Source organism: Chaetodon trifascialis, chromosome 13, assembly GCF_039877785.1.
Source record: "Chaetodon trifascialis isolate fChaTrf1 chromosome 13, fChaTrf1.hap1, whole genome shotgun sequence".
In the NCBI taxonomy this organism is placed as follows: Eukaryota; Metazoa; Chordata; class Actinopteri; order Chaetodontiformes; family Chaetodontidae; genus Chaetodon; species Chaetodon trifascialis.
In genome coordinates this window covers 12,717,390-12,740,911 of record NC_092068.1, presented here as the reverse complement: position 1 = coordinate 12,740,911, position 23,522 = coordinate 12,717,390, and the positions used below count along the sequence as shown (strand labels likewise).

General features: G+C 38.6%; 1 protein-coding gene across 2 annotated transcripts in view; it reads right to left on the bottom strand.

The window, feature by feature from the left end:
- Positions 1-23,117, bottom strand: part of lmbrd1 (LMBR1 domain containing 1) — a 56,060-nt gene extending 32,943 nt beyond the window's left edge. For both annotated transcript variants that reach the window (XM_070977568.1, XM_070977570.1), the window contains exons 1-6: positions 23,016-23,117; positions 20,522-20,698; positions 19,289-19,352; positions 5,538-5,635; positions 4,319-4,386; positions 1,320-1,408 (exon numbers count right to left, since the gene is read on the bottom strand). In XM_070977568.1, coding sequence (XP_070833669.1) covers positions 1,320-1,408; positions 4,319-4,386; positions 5,538-5,635; positions 19,289-19,352; positions 20,522-20,698; positions 23,016-23,081 — 562 coding nt within the window. In that variant the 5' untranslated portion in view covers positions 23,082-23,117. The remainder of the gene's footprint in view (positions 1-1,319; positions 1,409-4,318; positions 4,387-5,537; positions 5,636-19,288; positions 19,353-20,521; positions 20,699-23,015) is intronic.
- Positions 23,118-23,522: the final 405 nt, after the last annotated feature.

Here is a 23,522-nt window from a genome sequence, read left to right as displayed (position 1 = left end):
TACGAGTGTACTGTATGGTCTTGAATACCAACATTAATAGCTCCTGATCTGAAGCACATTCAGGTACCATTGGAAGATTGGAACATATGTAATGTTGGAGCCATTAAAGATATAGTGGCCTTAATGAACAGTCGTTGCGAAGCAGTCTGCAGGGTTATGTGGCAAAAGTGCCTTTCCTTTACACAATTAACCTCCCATCTGGAGAGAGAGGAGATGGGGAATTAGAAAAGGGATGATCCTCACACTTCCTCCTCATCAGTCGAGCAATTTCCCCCTGTGCCAAGGAAGGAAGGTTAGGGGGAGCATGTAGGGGTCTACTATTGTGAAGAGAGGCAGATGGTTCAACTTCCTCCTTGATCCCCAGATGGCAAAAGGCCAGAGGACTGTTAGGAGCCCACATTTGGCAATGGTCCTTCATTAGCATGAGCATAAGCACCGGAAAAGCTCAGTTCAAGTGAAGATGCCCAAGGAGGGTGTCTCCTCAGTGTTAGGATCAATACCAGCTTATTGCAAATGATAAATTCCATTTCTTAGTGCACACTGATACATAAGCTATAAAGTTTCTGAAATATTGGTGGAGTACTTCACAGAGGATTTGCTGGAAAAGTGAATGGAAGCAGTAAATCCACAATAAGGCATTGGACAATAACATCTGTAAATATCATATTAATGTAATTTCCTGTCCGTCTAAACACTTTATATAACTTTGTTACAGAGGTTGGTCCACAAGAGCTCACAGCATTGGCCCACTGTAATTTCTGACCAACCAAATCAAGGAAGACGCAGCCTGAAATACAACCCTGATTTCAAAAAAGTTGAGATGCTCCGCAAAATTTAAACACAAACAGTATGCAATCGCCCCCTGCTCCCCAGTTAGCCGAAACTAACCTGTTGACAAGGGCTTCTCAGAGTCTGGACCTTAGCAAGTCAATCGGGACCCAGCCAATATCGTCACCTGGAGGGCAGTCAAAGCTTCCCATCCAGTCCGCAGAATATCAACGAATTCAGAAAATGCGCCCATCTAACTTTACTCATCAGTAGAAGAGTCCCAGTCTGTCCTGAGAGTGATCATTGATTAGCTTGGCAATGAGCCAAGAATTCTTTAATTCATAGTTCTTATCAATTTTGTTTTGTATTTTGTTTTTTGTTCACACTGATACGGGCTCATGAAAATAACAATTTTGTGAGAAAGTGAAAATATTAAAAAAATAACAAAATTGTTGCGGCAACGTTGACTGCTGGAGAGAGTGTTGCGTGTTGTTGCTGCTGAGTTCACACATAAGTTACACTGGAGTATCATCTAAACAGGGTGTACTTACGACCACTCCCAAGCTCCTCAAACAGGTCCTGCACTTTCTCCCATTGAGTGGAATTCTGACCAGGAGGGGCCTTAAGTGGAACAAAGGCTCTGAAAACAATGACACAATAATTTAGTAGAAGTCAGGAAAAATGCTACTTGTACACCGTCACTGCCCCCAGTGCACAATATGCTGAAGTTTAGTCTTTGTACTGGCAGTGATGCTTTCAGCAACTGGGGTAAAGGAAAAACCATTCCACTGCAGCCGAACATGTAAAGCTACTCATGTCATTGCTGTCGCTGAAAGATAGCAAAAGAACCCGAGAAGAGACAGAAAGTTAGACTGCTGCTAACTGTGCTGGAAATTACATTAACTTCTCACATTTTATTATGATTGCACTTTTGATGGTCACGTAACAAATACATTTGATTGATTGAAAACAGTGACAACACGGTTTATTTAAAAAAAAGAGCAACAACTCTGTTTAAACATAATATGTTGTTAAAAAGCTGCTTCCAGTCTGACATTGATATCCCACTTCACTGAGCTTTTCTTTTATGTCCTATATTGGGTAATGCTCAGACAAAAATGGAAAACAAAGCTGTTACAGTATGTTCTCCACTCCAAGCTCCAAAGTAAATATCTGTTTACTTATATATCTGCATTGTTTAAAACTGGACCTCCATGTCTAAACTGGATGGTTTTAAAAAGACATACCCCCATATATGTGGGGGTACACACACACACACACACACACACACATATATATAGGTATGTATGTATAAAAATGTAACTTTTGCTTGAAAAGGGGATTAATTGCTATTCTTAACACAATGAACAGTCCTCTAAGCTCTGCATCCCCTCCTACCCTTTTCAATTTATTTTGGGAAGGAGCACACAATAAAAACATAAGCTGCATAAAATCTTACATCTTATAGCCTTTCACATTTCGAGCTGTTATCCTTGACTGCCACGGCCTGCTGAGTGACATTAGCACTTCTTTGCACAAAGTTTTTTGATATTTATGCCCCATGAAGTTAAAAGATCATCCTCTCATCAACCAGGTGTTAGACCTGTAAACATGTGTTTCCTTGAAGAGGTAAATGTTGAATGTATTAAGTACCCTAACATCCTGTTAGCTCCTAATTATATTAAGCAATAAGTAGAATTACTTTTAGCCACTGAGAGCCATCACTCATAGACAGGCCTATAGAATTTCCAAGGTTCCCTTTTAATCTAAAGTTTGGCACAGTATAGAGATATCAAAGTTGTAGCTAAACAGCTCCTCAATGTTGTTTGGAAAAAAATTAAAACATCTCTTGACAGCCCAACTGAAACTTCTTATGACTACCAGCATATCTTTATGCAAGCTAAAGCAGGGAAAAGACCAAGAGTATTGGGGCTCAATTTCAGTGCAGACTCTGATTAGATTCATCTTGAAATCCTTGTTGACAGACAGAAACAGGACAGAGTTCTTCTTAGTATTTAGAATCTAATAAAAAAAAAAAAAGCTAATGAAAGATGGTGCTCTGTAAATCTAAATGGATTTTTTTAGGAAGTTAAAAAATAGTTAGTCCAAAAAAAAAACTTCACCAGGGGAGGCGAAAGATATTACATTAGCATCTCAGAGATTTGCCTTTGCCTCATATGTGAGAGAAAAATTGAATTTCAGGTCTCAATACGCCTCATCTGCCCCTCCACCGTGTGGATATCCCCCAGGGTCCACACGTTCACTTAATCTTTTTCATGTGCTTCCCTTCAGTCATGTTATGTCATTTTTCATTTTAGAAAAAAAGTGACCTTCACCCTTGTTCAACTGATGTGTCTGCAGTAAGGATGTAACTTTATCAGACTTGACTCTAAAAAAGTATTTTCTTCAAATCAAAAAAACAGAAACATTTACGGTTAATTATCATTTATATCTTCCTGTTTTAGTCCATCATCAGTGGCCAGGCTCCAGCTGGTGCAGACCACCGCAGGCAGACTTCAAAAATAAGCTGAAGGTCCCTCATCACCAGTAGCCACATGCTCTGCTCCTCCAAAAAAGTGTGCGTAAGTCTCAAGATTGACTGGGCAACTTTCTTTGAAGGCACCTAGAATATGGTGCTGCCATCCAGACCTTTGAAAAGCATTAATCAGTATTCTTTAGATTAACACAAAAAGGCTGACTGACTAGTTATTAAAAAAAATGAAAAATAAAAACCCACAGCAGTGAAAGATCAGGGGTCATTTCAGGAGTGAAACAGGTTGCCAGGTTTAAAGACAACAAACAAAAGCCATCAAGAATAGACCTACTGAGGGGACAGTCACAAGTGAACAAAGCCATTACGTCCCCCAGCATTAGAAAAGCGGTCTGGGATAAAAGCTATCATGTTGTTGAAAATCAAAGGACCAAAGCAACAACTGCCAGAACAAAGCCCCAATAGTTCCAGTTCATGAAGTGAAAGAGAGGCTTGAATTGCTTCTGTCTATAAAAAAAAAGTCCTAACTTAGAAACTTTAAGTTGGAAGAGAGTATAGTCATGTGTTCTTTCTTTTCCCATAGCAGATAAGCCTTCCCCCAGTGCACCATTTAATGGTTGAGAGGGCACATTAAATTGTATAGGTTTAACTCCATGCATGTTGCTGTCAGGGCTGCAAAGGAAATCTATTATGTCGCGTGGGTGCTACTGAACACAACCAGTTTAAACTGGAGGATAAATGGAACATGGCTGGAAATGTGCATCGGTATAGATTTGTAGACAGAATGCCAAGAAAAAGACTCAATATTCCCTCCACGTGTGCTTTGTACATCTAGAAAGGAAGCAACCAAGGTTAGAACCGAATAGACAAGAATAAATCTATATTTAGACAGACGTACACAGTTTTTTTTGTCTCAAATGGCTTATCATGGCGAGACAAATGGTACTGTGGCTGTTTGAAGGGGTCCTCCTTTCATTAACTGAACACAATGACATATCCACACCCCCTTCTACATATCGTGTACTGAAGCAGAAGAAGCCATCCATGTCTCCAACTTACCCAATTAAAAGGAGCGCCACGCAGACAATGGCAAACCCAACTGTATACTTCAGAGCGTTTTTCACTTGCTGTAATAAAAGACAAAAATTAAACTGGTCAATCGTGGCCGTGAAGTGAAATATTATTATTCATTGTGAGTGAGGGAAGGGGGTCATATTCTGTTTAGCTAAGGACTATAGTGAGTGAGAGCTATATAGAGTGAGCGTAGATCCAGTTTGACCTGGCAGAGATAACATGTCACTCCCAGAGCTATTCAAGGTGCTTTTAACGTAACAATACAAAAGACCTCCCTGTCTGTGAGAGAAAGTGCCTCTGTCAGCTCAAAACTGACACAAAGAAGGGAGAGAAGACACAATGTGATAGCTGGTGTTGGGTACATCACTCATTAAAAAGACTTATGAAGATAGGGATTTAAATGTGTCAAATTCCAGGCGACAATATGCGGCCTACAATGTATTTTTTAACGTCCTGAAACCTACACTTTTTGCAGCAGTGTTCTCATCTTTTACAGGACCTTACATGTGCTCGTGGTGTGACTTTTTTACATACATGTGCACCCTATGAGCGCATGATGACAGAAGATGACGATACAAAACATTGTTCAGCAGCAACACAAGTACTCCAAAAATCGACAGGCTAACTTTCATGACCACTAAATGATTTTTTGAGTTCACACTTTTTATTTTTGAGTATGATAGGAATTGCAAATTTATGATTACATAAGAAAAAGTAAACCAAAGTTTACTAAAAATAGGCCTTGGCAGCCAGTTGGACAAATGGCATAACACTATAGAGTGATAGTTACAGGACAGATTTACTGTATTTAATATAATTATACAAAGACAATATTGATGAACTACTTTTAGGTTGTAAGTCCATGTTCATTGGTCATTTCATCTATGAAAATCAAGTTGAAATGAGATGGTGTTTCTTCAGTACCAGGGCCTAAAATCACTGAAGTTGAAGAAGCTTATGAGAAAACAAGGTAAAACTGGAAAGATGGACTTTTGCTTTCACTGTTTGTCATGTAGAACCTGTGTTCACGTTGACCTGTACTGGCTGGGAACTTCAATGGAAACAATTCGGGGCATTTTTTATTCATTTTCATTAACATATTGGTCAGCCGCACCTGAATGACGAGAATGAAACTTGAATACCTCAGTGCTGCATCTGAGCAGGCCATGGTGCTGTGTGCATAAGGGGAAAGGTGCATTCTTACCGAGCACTTGTTCACGTTATCGTCATCTCTTTCTTCATAGTAGAAATACACAAAGGGGATCCACAGGAAGACGCAGAACAGAATGATGGAGTAAAGCGCTATATGGATACAAAAGAAAAACAGAAATCCAAGAATTAGTCAAAGATACCTTTTTATACCAAATGTTGCTAATCCTGAATATCCATTACCCCTTCCTAGCATACACTATGGTAAACATGCTGTATCATGAGGCTAAAATGTTAAAACATTGCAGTGCACAACATAGAAAAGTACAAATCTAATGATGTTTATTCAGATGTATAACTTATTTTCTGCGTGCCTGAATCAGAGTCAGTCAACATTATTCCTCTCATGCAATTTTGATATTACTGTAGGATGTACCCTGTTTATCCACTTGAAGTGATGTGTAATTTCCCTTGACAGACTAAAGGCAATATAAAATAAACATCAAAACTGGCTTCTGTGAAGAATATGCTTTAATTTCCCTAATCAGGTTGTACCGCAGTCATAAACTAATAAAATTATCCTTTCCAGTCACGCCATTTGTTTATGAATGATAATAGAAGTTGTGCAAAGTTAAATTTGTCAATGAGTTGTTGACTGTTTGCGTGTCTAAAAAACAGTTTTGACATAGCTTCCATTATCATCCATTTAGCAGCGTCAGATAGTATGAAGGCAAGGACTCTCTAAGATAACATGACCCCATTTCAACTTTCTAATGACAAATCTAGGGCAGGGATCACTTATTAATTCATCAAGAAATGCTGGCACCACAGTGAAAAATTAAATAACTTACATTCAGTCATTCATAAATAAATGTTTGCAATGATACAGCTCACATTTAAGTTCCTCCACAAACCCCAAATTTTCATTTTCCCACCTTAACACAGTGTGACAACACGCTGTTCAATAAGCATATAGGTGATAACTGGGTGTTCTCTAGAGTTGTCAAATTAATTAGTCGTTGCATTTCTTATTGGCTGAAAAAAGTAGTAGACACCCAGGGTGGGAGCAAGATAGCCCTCAACAAAACAGAACAGCATCTGATATAAAAGTAACCTGATATCCTGAGATATGTCAGAATTTCAGCTGATGTTCAGGCTTCCATCAAGGCCTACTGGAAAGCGCTTTGCTTTCTTTCGTTGTGCTCATTGTTTTTAATTGCTTTGAGTTCGTTGCTCACTTCTCCGCCCAAGTTCCTCTCCTGTACTTGGAATGTGGTGAGCCAGACAATTCATCCTTTTGGATAATGACATATATGGCCACAGGGTCATGAGTTTGAGGAGCAAATTTTCTAATTGTTTTCAACCAATAATTCTTGTTAAAAGCATGCTTGTGGTGGTAATTTTAGTCCAAGTCTAAAAGATATTACACGTAAGAAAGCTTGAGGGAGGCAGTTTTACCATAAATGAAAAGTACAGCAGACTGAGCCCAGCAGGGTGTTATAAATGACATGTTTGAAAAATGGTGCTAGCTATTTAATGAGAGGTCCATTAAGCAATCAAGGCCCACTTTGAAAAAGTTAGTGAATTGGTTTGTAAAGCAAAGTACTGTACTCCTAATATTTAATATTAATATTAATATTAATATGTTACAAGAAATATAATTTGCTTCCCATCTCATTAAAGTGGTAATGCTGAAGTTTTTCATACAAAAACAAATACTACATACATACTTTCAATTCATTTTAAAGGGCAGTCCTTCACTTTGTGTTCTCTTGAAGTTTCCTTATATGGCATTGTTTACAGGCAGTGGCCAAATCACCACTCACACATTAATTCAAATGTCAGCAGGCACGCGCGAGAACTGATGCAAAAGAGCTGACATTATCTTGTTGTGTTTAAGGTGATTTAATTTTTAAATACAAACAATTGTCTCTTTCCCATCAGTACCTTTTCCACAGTATGATTGAGCTGTCAGCTGGCATTCTAGCAGCAGCAGCTTAACAAGCTGATAAGGCTGGTTAAGCCATGCTAACCAGCTAACGGCTTTACAATGGTGTCTGATCATGGATGGCAAGACTTATTTATCATAGGCTGAATCATTCATTTTATTGCTCTTTTATTCTTCTTCTTGGGATAGCAAGTGGACCAAAACCATATGTATAACACCAATAATTAAAAGTAATAATAATTAATAGCAGTCTTTATTAGGGGTGTTGTGAGTGCTGTCTGTAAAAGCCAGTTTATAACATCACTGGATGTGTTGTGAGTAAACTCAGAATGGTGCTGTTACAACTGATTCAGTTATAGGGGCGTTTGTATTTGATCACATTATCCATTTGCCATTGGTGTCTTTAATATTGCTTTGGGCCAAACTCACAAAGCAGGTAATCACTGATCTCATTTTCATGGTGACCGCTGCAAGAGCAAAAAGTAATCTGCATCAGAAAATGATTTAATTCACTAAAACCAGTGGCCTTCAATATGAAGTAGGGGGTGGGTGGTTTCCCAATATGTTCCATGAAGCACTTCTGTCATGGATTTTGAAATTCAGTCATTACCATAATAAATGTTTTCACTTATTAAAAATAATGTGCTTCACTGTGGCTGCGATAACATGTACGTACTCACCTACTCATAGACATGGAGTTACACCCACTGACTACTATTTTCCACAACAACAACTCGAAAACTCAAGGTTATATATGTGTGCGCTAATCTTTATCTTTGGACATTTGAGGGCCAATACAAAGCAGGATTCACTTCAAAAATGAATATCAAGGATGTATTGATACCAACTTCAAAGTTTTGTCGTTTTTATGCTGCTTAACTGTTTATTTTGCTGGTTAGCCTGTTGAATTTTGCATTAGCACGTTCCGCGCCTAATGAGGCTCGTAGCATGTACTGTAGACCCACATGGTGGAGCAATGTTGGCATATCTAATATTGAGAGACAGTCAAGAGAAACTGTGTGAACGTTAAGCCTCATTTGAAGCCAGTTAAATAACCACAGTAGTAGCTTGGATGTGAGAAAATCTATTTTTACTTGCTTTTTGTGTCATCTCGCCTAGCCAGACCTGACGTTATCTCCACATTTCATACTACAACAAAAGCTCAGCTGGTTTTGTGGTTACAGGAAAGCCCCCTCTGCTGTGTGCCGCTTCAGCATGTGTGTCTGCGGCTGCAGTATGTAAATGTATTCAATGCATTTAGTCAGTCAGATACACTGACTATTGTGCTTATATAACAGAGAGGGTTGGTGGTTTGATCCCTGGCCCCTGCAGTCTACATGTCAAAGTATCCTTGGGCAAGATACTGAACCTCAAATTACTCCTGATAGCTGCACCATCAGTGTTTGAGTGTGCGTGTGAATCGTAATCGCTCCTCAAGAGCAGGTGGCACATTGCATGGAGCCTCTGCCACCAGTGAACGAATATGTGTGTGAATGGTTGATTGGTGGCTTGTGTTGTAAAGTGCTTTGAGTGGCCAGTAAGACTAATAAGGACTATATATAACATAATTTGCTGGTTTTCTAAGAAAGAATCCTGTTTTGAATGGAGTAATCCTTTACTTTTTTGTAATACTGTGATATAATATCATCATCATATAATGTCATATTGCCCACCCCTACTATGAAGTGGATGTAACACACCTGTCCTTGGTGGAAGAACATGCTATGCTCTGATCCAAGCCTTTTTTGTTTGTTTGGTTCTTCCTGTACAAGAAGCGCTTTCAGAGAAAAGACCAACGCTCAAATACATTAGGAATTCATAGAGTGGAGGTGAGGCAAAAACACTTAAATAGAGAGATGCTATTTCAAGCTGGGGGCTTTTCTTTCTGCAGCAAATGGATGTTGGTGAAGACAGCCCAGACAACCCCAAAATAACTCAAAGAAAAGCATGTCACAAAGATGTGCTCAGCAACATGGTTGGCAGAGCTCAGTAGCTCCTTGAGGTGATAATGTGAGTCATTAGCACAAGTCACATTGTGATGCCAACTAAAAAAATGCACAGGAAGACAAACAGCTCACCACAGGCACATCACTTTTTTTTCCTATATGTAAAGGTTTAATATGACAGCAGTGCTTTATAGTCTATGAGTAAAGCCTCAATTCAACATCAACACAATCAAACTAAATTAAAGAGTTTAAACCATTAATGGATAAGAGATTTAGGAGCACACTCAACAACAAAATGCATGCCTGGAGCACTGCCATGATAGCATGATAAACTACAAAACTAATTCAAATTGAAAATATGCTCCTGATAACCATTTAATCAATAACATCAGCAGCACACTTCGACTTCAGTGTGCATGTGGAAAACAACCATTCCGCATCAGTCAAGACTGCATGGCCTCAAGCAAGTACAAACATGTTCCCTGTGGAATGGACTATATTTCACAAAATGCTCTCTCTGCTGCCGACAATGAATGTCACTGTTATACTGGCTTTCTTTTTGCCAGCTGTGATTGTGACAGGGCATTACTTTCAATAAACACATGCTCATTGCCTCACTGAGGTATCCATTTACACTCATTTACAGCCAGACAAACTGAGTTTAGGATGATGCCAGGAGCCAATAAATGCACAGTACGCACAGTATGCAGCCGCTGGCATATGCTTGTGGGTTAAGGCAATGGGTAAAATTAATCATAACACCATGAATATTAACATACTGAGAGAATAGGTCATACTGCATTACCATGGATCATCCATTACTCTCTAAGCAGACCTTCTACCGGGAAGAACGCCTGACCGGGGATAAAAGTTTAGCACATTTATCCCCCTGACAGAGAGCAGAGGACTAAATAATTAAATGTTCTCCCTTAACCCTTTTTAGTTATTGTGTTCGAAGATAGTACATCCTTCAATTTGCTCACAATGAAAGCAAAACCATAAAAAGAAAATATTTTGGATGATTGGTAGGAGTAGCTGTAAAAGACTACAGTCTACCAATGGAGTGCCAGCTTAGGGAACAATGTGAGGACAAGAGTTATACCTTGTTATTTTGTAGTAATTATTTGTTGCAATTTACAATGATTATAACTGTTATCAGTCACGGCAGTACCAGTTGTTTCATCAGTCCAAGCACATGTATGGTTTAATGAGAAACATTAGACCCTTTTCCTCACCTAACTGTGGCCCTTCACAGGGGCATTAGCAGCTGGACTCCTGTCCCTTGCAGACTGGCAAAATGTATTACATTTCATGTGAAATTGAAATGCCAGGGGAGATTTCTCATAGAAACACTGTCTCTGACAAAGGGCTCAAGAGACTGATGAAAATATCTGTCTGTCCAGACTCTTGCTGAAAGGTATGACACTATGAGCTTGCACTCTCATTTCCTGTAAACATCAGGGGAGGCGCCTTTTTTTTTTTTTTTTGGGGGGGGGGGGGGGGGTCAAAACAGTGATAAAACACGAGTGAATGTCAGACTTTAATTTGACAGGCAGCATGAAGGACATGCTGCCCATGTTGCCCTGATGTGTGAGTAAACAGATGTTTGCCAACTTGCAAGACAAAAGATCTTGACAAGCTGATGCATGAAGGCTCACTGCTGTTACTCTATTTTAGTCATTCTTCAATAATGCAGTTTTATAGGTCAAAGAGAGTTATGATGACATAGAAAAAAAAAATCTGTTTCAAATAAGTTTCTTAATGTCACAATGTTAAAATTGCTATACTGACTCCAGATATATTAGACTGCATATTTACAGTATGTTATCGTCGGTTCTGACTATGTTTATAGTTGTATACAACCATGGAAGTGCAAGGCTGAAACAACACCTTCACATCCCTTCTTTCCCATCCACGTGTATGAGGATGTGCATGTTGGTTAAATGATTCACATGTATAATTTAATTTAGAATATCTTTTTGAGTTTTTGTAGTCGAGTTATTATTGTATTTATTTATTTTTTTTACTATTTAAACCTCTGAGATCATAATATCCGGTTATCATAATTCCTGAGTTAGTAAACAGTCCGGCTCTTCAAGCTGTTTTTCCCACTGTCTCTCAGATGTCCGCCCTCTCACTTCACTTCTGATTCAGTGAATTAAGAGTTTATCAGAATTGGTCATGAGTACTGGAAGAGTGTAAGACAAATCAGGAAGGTTTTGGTGAGTTTTGTTTTGCTTCTGTCACATTTGAATGTACTTTATGTTGAGAAAATCACTGTTTCTGTGAATGGAGTCTGGTGGCTTTAGTGAGAGCGATAGAACGTCTGTTCCTGGCTAAACAAAATGGTATCTCCGTAGGGATCCTTTCCATAATGTTGTCAGACGCTTAGAGGAACAATCTGAGCTTGTCGGTGGCAAAAGCAAGTACTTTTAGTGGACGTACATTGATGGTGCGCAAACACCCAGAGGGATGCAGCCTGTTTCACGGCTGCCAGCTGCAGCGCTCGTGCTAAATTGAAAAAACTTGAAAAATGGTTGTCTCCATTAGTCACCTGGACACAAAAACATGGGAAAATAGGGTCCATAATCAGATAAAAAGTTACCAGAATTCATCCCATTTGTCCAGGACATTGATGACATTTTGTGGACTGACACTCTCATTGATTGAAATGAAATGAAATGAAATGAAAAGAATTGAAATGAAATGAAATGTAGGTCATGCCGAAATGAGCAAATGATGTGTAGGCATGTAGATCTTTTAAAAGACATGTTTTTGTTGAAATAATATACAAGTAGTATGTCTCTCACATTATGTGTTATGGACATGATGCACAAAAATAAATATTTGAGTGGCTCTTATGGAATGAATAATCAAACATCATTTTGGCCCCAGTGATCAGGTTTTGTCATTTCTTGCCTTCTGCTTCACAATAGACTGCTGCAAAGTGAGACAGTCTGCTGTCAAATTTTACCATTTTCTTTCACTTTACAGATCAATGGCTAGGTTTTTTGCTTGAAAAGAAGCCACAAATGGACTCCACAGGGCTCCTTGTCCATTGTTGCAGGAAGTAGGGGACATCAATTTCAAAGAGTAGCCTTGAAGAACATGAATAGTGAGCTGATATGGAAGAACTTCTTTATAGAGGGACAACCTTAATGCAACACATTACTAAATGATTCCTGAGCCAGAAGACCAGTGTGTGCTAAACACACTTCGAATTTTTATTGCTCTATTGAGCACAACCACAACTTCTGATATGGAAAATTCAAAGAATACATACTGCACCATTCCATATGACAGGAGTGACAATAGAAAAAAAAATAAAAAAATAATAATAATAATGAACAGCCTCATATCAAAGTAATCAAGAAATCCAATCCAAAGAAATATGTGGATAGTGGACTTTCACACTGTATTTTTAATTATTATTAGGGCTTTAAGGTGAGCAGAGAGGAGACTTACGTATAAGAACAGAAAGCTGACTGCATTAAGAGTAAGTCTTCATAAACCCTGTCTTGTTATTGGATCCAGGTGCAGTAATGGGGACGTTCATCATGAAGAGATGACATTTATGCATTATTTGTCAACAAGATCACTGGAAAAGCTGGACATGGAAGAACTATTTTTAGTTTTCTGGCAGGCCAACAGTCAATGAAACATCCATCAACATAGCATACAGCACTACTGTAAGAGTGAAGGAGGTTTTTTTTGTCAAATTGATTCTTGGCTCCTTTTGTATGCAGAGTACAGCTTTACTTGGAACGTCAATAACAAATGTCATTGCAAAACTTGACGGATTTGCAATTGGTCAGAGTACAAGAGTATTAAAGGAAAAGAGCATTATTTTGGGAGAGTACCACAGTTTTGTTTTAATAGAAATTATTTATTATGTTTACTTATAAGCTCTCTTAAAATCTGGCTGAGAAGTTAGTTACTTGTGCATTCAATGGGTAACACACAACAAATAAAAAACATATGCTGTTTTATCATCATGCATGAGGCTGAATTAAGCTAATGGCATCTGCATGAAATAAAAGTGCTGAGATCTTTCTATTTTTCTCAGTGGCAAAGAAATGATGATACCATGGGGAGAAAAACTGGTATACCAATATATGTTAGAGCAGAGTGGCCAACATCATCAGCCATATAGATATATTTGCATGAACTCTACTGTATATTCCTGTAACAGCATCATTTATCATTAAGAGAGAACTGCAGGCTAAAAATTTTGTCCATGGTCTAAATGTCAATATTTCAAGGTAGAAAAAAGACAGAAGTGAAGAGCTATGGGTTGAGTTTTTTGCACACAGTGGCAAGAGAAGTGTCCTTTGTTTCTTATGCACACTGGACAATGTTCCTATCGCTGAAGGCCCCTCTGTATCACACAAAGCTGCCCTCCAAAATAAAACTGCAATCTGTCATTGTTTTCAGAATGCTCTTAAAAGAAGCACTATGCTCCCACTTTCCGATGAAATTCAGTCAGCACATGTAGGTGGACAAGAATCAGAGACAAAAAGAAAGTACTTGCAGTGTATTTTCAAGAGGATTGCATCCTCTCTTGCTTCTTTTCGACAAATGGCGTTAAAAAAGGCACAGAGAAAGCCAATGATTTATTTAAAGGGCCCAGGGGTATTTTGCCCTGTTGCTTAAGGGTCTTATGCACCACTGCTTTGAAGTACTGAGCAGTCTGGAGAAATGTATAAATGGACAGAGGCTGGAGATTGAAAGGCTAGGCTTTCAAACTTAGGGTTCATCAAAGATCACAAAAAGCTATTTGGGCTCTAAAAGGAAGTGGGTGTTTAACTTACAGACATCCATCCCCTCTGTCAAGTTGAAGGTCCATTTTATCTAATGTTACACTGTGTAGAATTTGTAAATAACTGCAAGGGTCTTTCTCTACGGACAATAAGCAACATTTCACTTTGACAGAATATTTCAACTTTCTATTTTTTGCCATTACAGCTACATTCTGACATAGCTTTTATCTCTTCATCACTGGTGTTCAGGTTTTTACTCAACCTCAAAATACATCCTAATGCAAATACTATACCCCGGCACTCATGCATGCTTTTATCTGTCTAAGCTGTAACATACCTGAAATGCATTGATTTGACCTACTTTTGAAGTTACTAGCCATCATAAGAAAAATGAGCCTGTGCGACAGTGAAATTTCACACCACTGAGTGCTTTAAAATGCAGTTTAATGACAAAAAGGGTGCAAAATAACCACTAAATATCACACTGTCATCCCCTCCCACTGATTCTGCATAAGTGTCTGGATTCCTAATGAAAATGAAAAATACAAACCTAGTTAAACAGTAACAATCCATTGCAATAACAATGAAATTGTGTTATACTATAACTACTCCACTATGACAACACTGTGTTTCGAAAACTTCAAAGGATAATTATACAGGAGAAAAGTGGATTCAAATGTTGACAATATCAATTATATGTTTGATTAAACACTTGTAAGCAGACAAAATGTACATATTTCTGAGGCAGCAACAGACAGAAATTCACCAAATGACAGCTATGTAAGCCCATCAAATAATTTCAAATGTGAAGTAAGTAATGTTGTTGAACATCATTGGACATGTGCATGCTTTTTAACTGTGATCAACACATAATACACATCAATCTACCTTGGAGAAAAACATGCTCCAGTGGACGATACAGGAAATCTGTCTGTCAACCCTGTAATTATTCCATTTGTGAAGACACAAATGGAGAGTACTGTCAAACATGGCCTTAAAGAAAATTTGTAAGGAAGCTGTGCATACAACACACATGGAGCTTGGTCTCCATCTACTGGCAAATAAAAAAGTCATGTCCCTCAAAACAGACAGAGAGGAGTCTCTGCTTCTGCATAAACATCAGGATAGTAAAACAGATTATGGAGGCAAAATTTGAGTTATCATATTTTCCTATTTAATAATGTAGCCTTTAACAAAGTATGACTTCAGCAGAGAGTCCTCTTATACTGTCAACTTCACAAACCTCTATTCACTAGAGCTGTAGTCACAAATATGTATCAGGAATCCCAATTGACTTTCAAAAATGATAATCGTAAAGCCCTGTCTGGATGTATTATTACTCCATTAAAGCATTTAACTTCAAATAATCAAGGCAACTAATCAGAATCAGCAGCCAATCTGTAACAATATAATGCTAAAACACCTACTGTCAGATTCATTCTGGCATTACAGAAACAAGAAACAACTTTCAAAATTATGATAACAAGTGCAATGACCTGAGGAAAATGTCATATTTCAAATGATGGCTCATCTAAGCTTGGAATGCATTTGCAATAATTAAAATGCACTATGACTTTATTCCAAAAATATGCTCTAAGGAACTGAGCGCAATATCAATCAAAACTGCTCGGCTCGGATTGTTGTATTTTAGGCGGTTTTACAAGCACTCAACCTTCCTTATCAACAGCCAAAGGTTACAACACCACAACAAATTTGCAAGCAGATCATTCTGCACCACACACTCCCAGAGCTATGATCACATGTATACATGCCTGAGGCAAGTAGCAAAATCTTTCAAGTTTGTCTCTCATCCCTCTCTGAGCTCCTAGAATGCATATTCTTGGCGTATCTAAGATTTTTCAGCTGGATGAGAAAATGCAAATGAAAGAGACACTGTTTCCTTTTTTTCTATGAATGGCATGAACAAACTATACAGACAATAAAAAGGGAGGGGCACAGCATGAATGCCACAATATGTAGTTTAGCAGTCACTCAAAATGATTATAAACTTTTAGGTTGTGACCTAAAATTTACTCTTAACACTTTCTAATCAGGTGGCGATGTACTTTCTAAACTAACTTCTAAACCAACCATATGAGCTTTGCTTTTGATGTGACAAATTTCTCGAGTGTAACTACTGCAACATGGTTTTCAAGCAGTTTGACCATTAAATGAATTAAAGGACTGACGAGACGGATTCCCGTCCCGTTACCATTTAAGGAGATGTCTAATCTTGCGTATGAAATCACATTTGTTATTCTATGGACCCTTGAATGCTGGATTCCCGCTCAGTGTTCTTGGTCTGTGAAAGCCAATTTTCTGATGTCACCGTACCAGTGGTAGTGGTTTCTTTGATTGGGCTGTCTGGACAAGGAGACAGCTTGTCTTCCTTGCATTTGGTATTTCTGAACAGACGGTACAAAACAGTGTGGCTGACAGGCACTTTAAGCCAGCATCTGTTAGAAAACGTGTGATCTCGTGTCTTTGGCATGACTAAATTTGCTCACTTCAAAGACAACAAACTCATATTATTATCGTCGCTTAATATGACAATTATGAAGACACTTCAGTAGAGAAGCTTTGAATTAGGAATCTATCAGCCAAATAGCCTGGACACTGTCCCCATGAATTGCAACCACATACAAATACTAGAATTATGGAGTGATCCATGGGGACAGGACCTGCCCTCTCTCATAGCAAAACAATCCGTCCAAACCTACTAATGATACAACAGCAAGCCAAAAACAAGTTATAATTCTAATGAATGCAAGCTAAATGTGACAATTATGACAAGTGAGACTAGCTTGGTGAATGTACAAGAACAGTTGTAGCTGGTGGTTGCCTTGGAAAGTAATACTGTGCACAGTGCTTTGTTTTTGTTGTCGTTGTTGTGTTGTTTTGCCAAGTAGAACAGAGCAAGTAACAGAAGCCCTGAGATGACTGCAAAGGTTGTAAACAAACCCTCAGTTTTGCCATACAATACTTGTGGAAGAGAAAATGAAGGCAAATAAAAGAGTAATCAGTCCTGAAAATCCTGCCATGAACAGGATTGTGGGTACATCCCGTTTTTATTCATTCTATCCCTTAAAGGTCCAGTGTGTAAGATTTAGGCCAATGTATTGGCAGACTATGGCGGGAATCAAATATAATATTCGTGAGAATGCTTTCATTAATGCTTAATCATGTGAAAATTAGAAACATTACCTTTTCGTTAGCAGCGGCCATTTGCCTGCATTTGTGCATATGCGACCATACCCTTGCTGTACGTGAGGCCACAAAATCTCATGGAGCAATAAAAATGATGACGGTTTAATGCACAACTAATAGGAAGGTCAGACAAATGTCAATCAAGCACAGTGTGTTCATGCCCACACAGTCCTCATGTCTAATCAGGCAAAATAAGTGAAAACACTTGCGTAGGTGGGCCCATGGGTGTGAAGGAAGCTACTGTATGTGCGTTGGTGAGAAACACTAAATGCACAAAACACATACAGTTGTCTAAGGCTGTTAGGTTGTCATTACGGTGACCATTATTTTGAACATACTTATTTAACTTTACTTAACATATTGCACATATTTAAGCCAATTGTACTCACTTTACTAAAGGTTACAAAAAATGAAAATAAGAAACCTAAAGGTGGCAAACCTACGAAGGGTATATAACCCGACTGCAGCTACTGTCAATCACCATGTATAAACAATGAAAGTGATACTTTAAATCAGTGTTCAACACCACACTTAAGTGTTATACAATCACCCACAATGAACTAACAAGAACAGTCAGAGGATTCTGAGTTAGCCACAGATGCTAAGGTAAACCTGTCTAACTGGTATTATAAACAGTGTCATCAACCTCCCTGGAAGCACCTAATTTTCCTATCCCGCCCTGACTGTTTTCCCCTGAAGGAGGAAGAGTTTGTAACCAATCACATGCAATATTAGCATATGCAAAGCAGCATATTTAACATGTGATGAAGCTACCGGTCCCCATGGGGAAATGAAGCCATTGCTGCAACATAATAGGGTCCAGCACTGAAGCTACAGTGTGAATGTAAGCACAAATTTACATCATTAAAATATATACATTCAGAAAAGATAAATAATCCTACAGTACAAATGAATTGCAGGTTATACACGCACGAACCAAGAAGCAAAAGGTTAACAAGACCGAGTCAACAAAAAATACCAAGGTAAACTGCAAATAGTGTGAAAACACTGATCATCACTGTCCATCATTAACACACAGTGGTTAAAATATCAATGATGCTAAAATCTTCATGTGAAGGTCATGAAAACAATTCACCTTCTGTTTTGCCAGTAACATAGTGATAGGAATACTTCATGTGCTCCATCTAATGTACAAGTCACATCCAACTAAAAACAATCAGCATATTTAACATGCAACAGTAAATTTAATCTTATTATTGACAGCTTTAGTTGACTAATGTAGGCTGCCTGCCATCTGACAGATTCCATACATTTTAATGGCCATAGTGGGCTTTTTGCCAGGAAACACTGTAAATGTTTAAATATCCCCAATATATTGCATCATCATGGAAAATAAACTGTTCCGTCAGTCCATTAACATTACCCTGTGAAAGTGCTTTCTACTGTCTATTATTTCAACACCACTGCCCATTACAGTACATTATTTTATTAGTCTCATTCATTTGAATACCATGCTCTTGTTTATATTTTTTGAAAAACGCCTGAGGAAGTTTTAAGATCAGTGAGCTATTGCATGAGCTTTTAATATATCTTCAAGTGATAGCCTGAACAAACCTGCTCCAGAGCAGGAAGGCCGTGCGCCCAAATTACTAAAGAAGTAGCCTCATTGAAAATGAGTCACCATTGTGGGAAAAGATGAGCCAGTGTGAATCCCATAGTTAGACTACAAACCCATAAAGACAGCTGTGTGGGTGAGTCAGGCCACAGGTGTTATTAGATTGAAATGCTACTACCATCAATTGAGAAAGGAGATAGAGGTTATATCATGGGAGAATGACAAAGCACAGTCATTGATACGAAACAGCTAAACTCAATAAAAATATTCAAACAGAAGGTGAAGATTAAGTTCTGCAGCAATCCTCTCCACTTAAGATTTCAAGATTTTTGTTTATGTGCACCCACACACACCGGCATTATTACTTACTGTAATATCCATACAGCACAGTGTCTTCAATCTGGCCCCTCGTCTCATTGTTTGCTGCCCATTCCTGGATGTCACCCAAGGAAAAACCCATGGTGAAAATTAGATTTAAGTTCAACAGTAAAAGGAATGTCACATAATTGATGAAAACAGACATCAATTCGATTAAAGCTCATTAAAAAACAACAAGCACAGAACACAGAGTGATTATCAACACCAGCACAGAGGGAAGTATGGTGCCTTTTCTGGATGCTGCATTAATGCTGTCACTTATTTGTTTATTGACAGAGGCATGAAACAAAAAAACACAATGCATCGCTTAATGAATCCAAGACCCTGGAAAGGGTTAGGTCATGTCAAAACTAGCAAGCATGAGAGTTATAGCGATGCTCTGGCAGCTTTGTTTATCTAGTTTCACAAACTGAATTCAGACATCAACAGAGAATGATGCACAACTGACAGGCACGGAAAGGAATAACTCACAGCTGTCAGACCTTTGTCTAAATCTATTTTTATTCATAAGTAGCACAGGTATGGGAAATTGTCCAACACAAGGTTGCATTCCCTGCATTTTACTTTAAGAATGAACTCTCCAATTGAGAAATAAGTGAAAATCTGCAAAAAAAGATTAAAAACCAGATATTGCATTTGAAGACAAACAGCCTAAAGGAAAATGTTTGTGTCATTTTTGTCAGTTTCTGCACTGTCATGATTCTCACTGCACTGAGTCATGCTCAAATGATCTTTTCATATCAGAAGTTGGTACTTTCATTTTTTCATTTTTCTGTTGACATTTGTCATATTTCAGAGCCACCACTTGCTTTCACAGCATTTTGCTTATTTTGTATTTCTTTATTATAAAGAGATGACAGAGAAATCATGTTTGATTAAATCAGTTAGGGGTTATGTTCTTGATGAGTTAACGTGCAGTCCATGTTAGGTGGCCATGACTAAGTTGCACAAAAAAACCCATATATATAGACACACACACAGCCTCTAGCAATGAAGATATCATTACACACTTTGCTAAACATTCAAATAGACGGATGCATTAAATGACTTGGCAAAAACGTTATGAGCCAAGAAATGCATTCAGTTTTTAGATTGAACAAAAACAATCTCCACTTTGTCTTATTCTTAGAAAATTACAAAGCACAGTTTAAAGCTGCCTGAGGAAAAGTCATTAACATTTCTCAGAATGATTTCACTGGCACCGTTACAAGAACAGATACTAACCTTATAGGTTCCATTGGGATACTTCATGAATGAAACAAGGAATATATCCACCGGTAGAAGTGCAGATGTTATCAAAGCAATGGCCAGAGCACATATCGCTGTGATAGTTGAAACAACTTCACTCTCCTGACGACTTTGAAATTTCCGAATGTACACCCAACAGAAAGCCAGGATTACCTAAACAAGGAAGAAAATCAAGTTAAAACAGATGGAGAATGATACCATTTATGAGGAACAGTAAAAATGAGGAATACAATTAGCAAAAATTAATTTGGCTGAGTGAGATCTATCAAATTTACAGCCGGAAAATATTACTATTAAATGAGAGACTATATACAGCACAAGAGATAAAAATTTAACTTTTGGCTCCGCATGCAATCTACATTTAACCTCTGAAAAATTGCCGTAATAAAATTCAAAAGAACTAAAAGACAGCACTGATGAAAGAAGGAACGATGACACACACGACGGTACAACAGCAAGCAACTATAATGTGTTCACAATATTGTGTCCTCACCTATGCCTGGAAACTAGCTACAGTGTGTGTGTGTGTGTGTGTGTGTGTGTGTGTGTGTGTCCTCATGTTGGGGGCACATAAATGTGCTTATACAGTCACATTGTGTGGACTTGCCTTCCATATGGGGAAAAAAACGTAAGCACGTACATCATAACATTTTAGGATGAAGACTGGGCTTAGGTTAGGGTTAGGTTTAGGTTTAGGGTTAGGCACGTAGTAGTTATGGTACTGGATAAGGTAAGTCTCCTGGAAATCAATATAAGTCTATGTAATGTACCCAAAAATGATGGAAACATGACTCTGTGTGTGTGTGTGTGTGTGTGTGTGTGTGTGTGTGTGTGTGTGTGTGTGTGTGTGTGTGTGTGTGTGTGTGTATGTAGCTATGTATTCCTCATGTTGGGGGCACATAAATGTGCTTATACAGTCACATTGTGTGGACTTGCCTTCCATATGGGGAAAAAAACGTAAGCACGTACATCATAACATTTTAGGATGAAGACTGGGCTTAGGTTAGGGTTAGGTTTAGGTTTAGGGTTAGGCACGTAGTAGTTATGGTACTGGATAAGGTAAGTCTCCTGGAAATCAATATAAGTCTATGTAATGTACCCAAAAATGATGGAAACATGACTCTGTGTGTGTGTGTGTGTGTGTGTGTGTGTGTGTGTGTGTGTGTGTGTGTGTGTGTGTGTGTGTGTGTGTGTGTGTTGCTGCTTGCCAAAAACAATCCAACCAAAGTGTTATCACAACAAGTAGGGAATTATATGAGAATAGCCTGACTGCAGGTGCTCTGGAACAACTGATCTGATTACATCATACTCCCTCCTCTGATCCTCTTTCACCACAGTGAACACAGACACATGAACATTGTGAAAAATATAACACAAAGTTGACTTTCTATAAGAAGCAGAATTATCAGACAGTTATGTATATCCATCTTAATTCTTTGATCTAGTTTATGAATTTGCTGATCTATTCTGTTGCTGTTTAACGTGGAAAAAATACTAAAAAGAGAGGGAGAGTCATTGTAACAGGCAGGAAACTCATTAGACAGACAAGGGGAAAGAAGAGGCTCAAAATGACAAGGTCATATTCCAGGCACACAAGCTGTAAGAAGTGAGGACACTGCTAAAACTAGTCCCTTCAGATCAAGGGCTGCCATTCACAGACAGGATCAATTAAAGGCCTGCAGCCTTAAGCCTCTGGCTGCTTGTTTTGCCAGGTAATGACGCAGGCTTTGCATCCAAATAAGATCCATTGAAAGGTTTGTTCAAATAAAGGGTGCCAGTGGTGGATAGGGAAGCAGAGCAATTTATTGGCATTCAGGCACTCTTCCGGACAGCCTCTGCTTTAGCCATGTGACTCTGAATGACAGCTGAGATAATGAGCGCTAAACTGGGCAGCAGATTACCTTGCTGACCAACTTCAAGGTATTCATTTAAGCATTACGAAAGCCACAGCCTGTAAATGCGTAAAAAAAACATGTGACTAACTAGAAAGCTAAAGTTACGTAACTACATACCTTTGTTTTTTTCCAGGAACACTGAATTATTCATCCCGGAGAGCAACATTTTTGTAAAGTGTCTTTTAAAACCTTGTGGTGAAAGCTACCTGGATAACGTTAAGAAGTAGTTTGTTGCTGTTACTAAGAAAAAATGTAGCCGAAGATGTTTTTTTTCTGTAATTATAGAGTAAGAGTACCAGGCCAATGCACCCACCACTGTCTCAAAGGGCATTAAACATTAAGGTATACTACATAGTACACTGAGCGCTTCCAACAAAACAACAGCCTGTGAGTGTGTCATGGCTAATGTTAGCTAAAACCAATCCAAAGCCAATATTGACGTTAATACACCGCAGCCATGTCGCTCCTGGCAACACGTTAAACAAGCGACCCGTTCAACTGCTAAAACACCTCAAACGAACTGTTTAACGCTCTACTTCTCGACGAAGCGACTAAATAACTTCATACTTGCTTACCAAAAGTATAAAGGTGAAAATAGACCATCCGACCGCGGACTCGGAGAGGAACGACTGAGCCGCCATCTTCACTTCCTGCAATAACAAACCCACGTGGTCCTGTTGACGTCACCACGGTGGAAGGAGAGCGGCAGCCGTGACGTCGCGGCGAGAAGTCCATCTGTGCGTTTATGTGTCCGTATGTGTGCTGGTGATTAGAAGAGATTTGTTCACCTGCAGACTTTAACAGCTTCACTGCGCGGTGGGACAGGACTGAAGCGTAATGAGAGGCAACATGAATACTGTCACATACCAGGGGAGTCTACCTCTCTACCAGAATCAGGAGATACCAGCAATGCAATAAGGCTTTGTAATGCCAAATGAATTAATGAAAGTACCAACACCACTGCGTAACTGTGAAACTACAAAAACATCATCAGCAAAAAGTTCTTAGATTTTCAAATTTGTCATCATAATATATTACTATTGTGTACATTATATATTTTATTGTATTGATATTACTAAAGC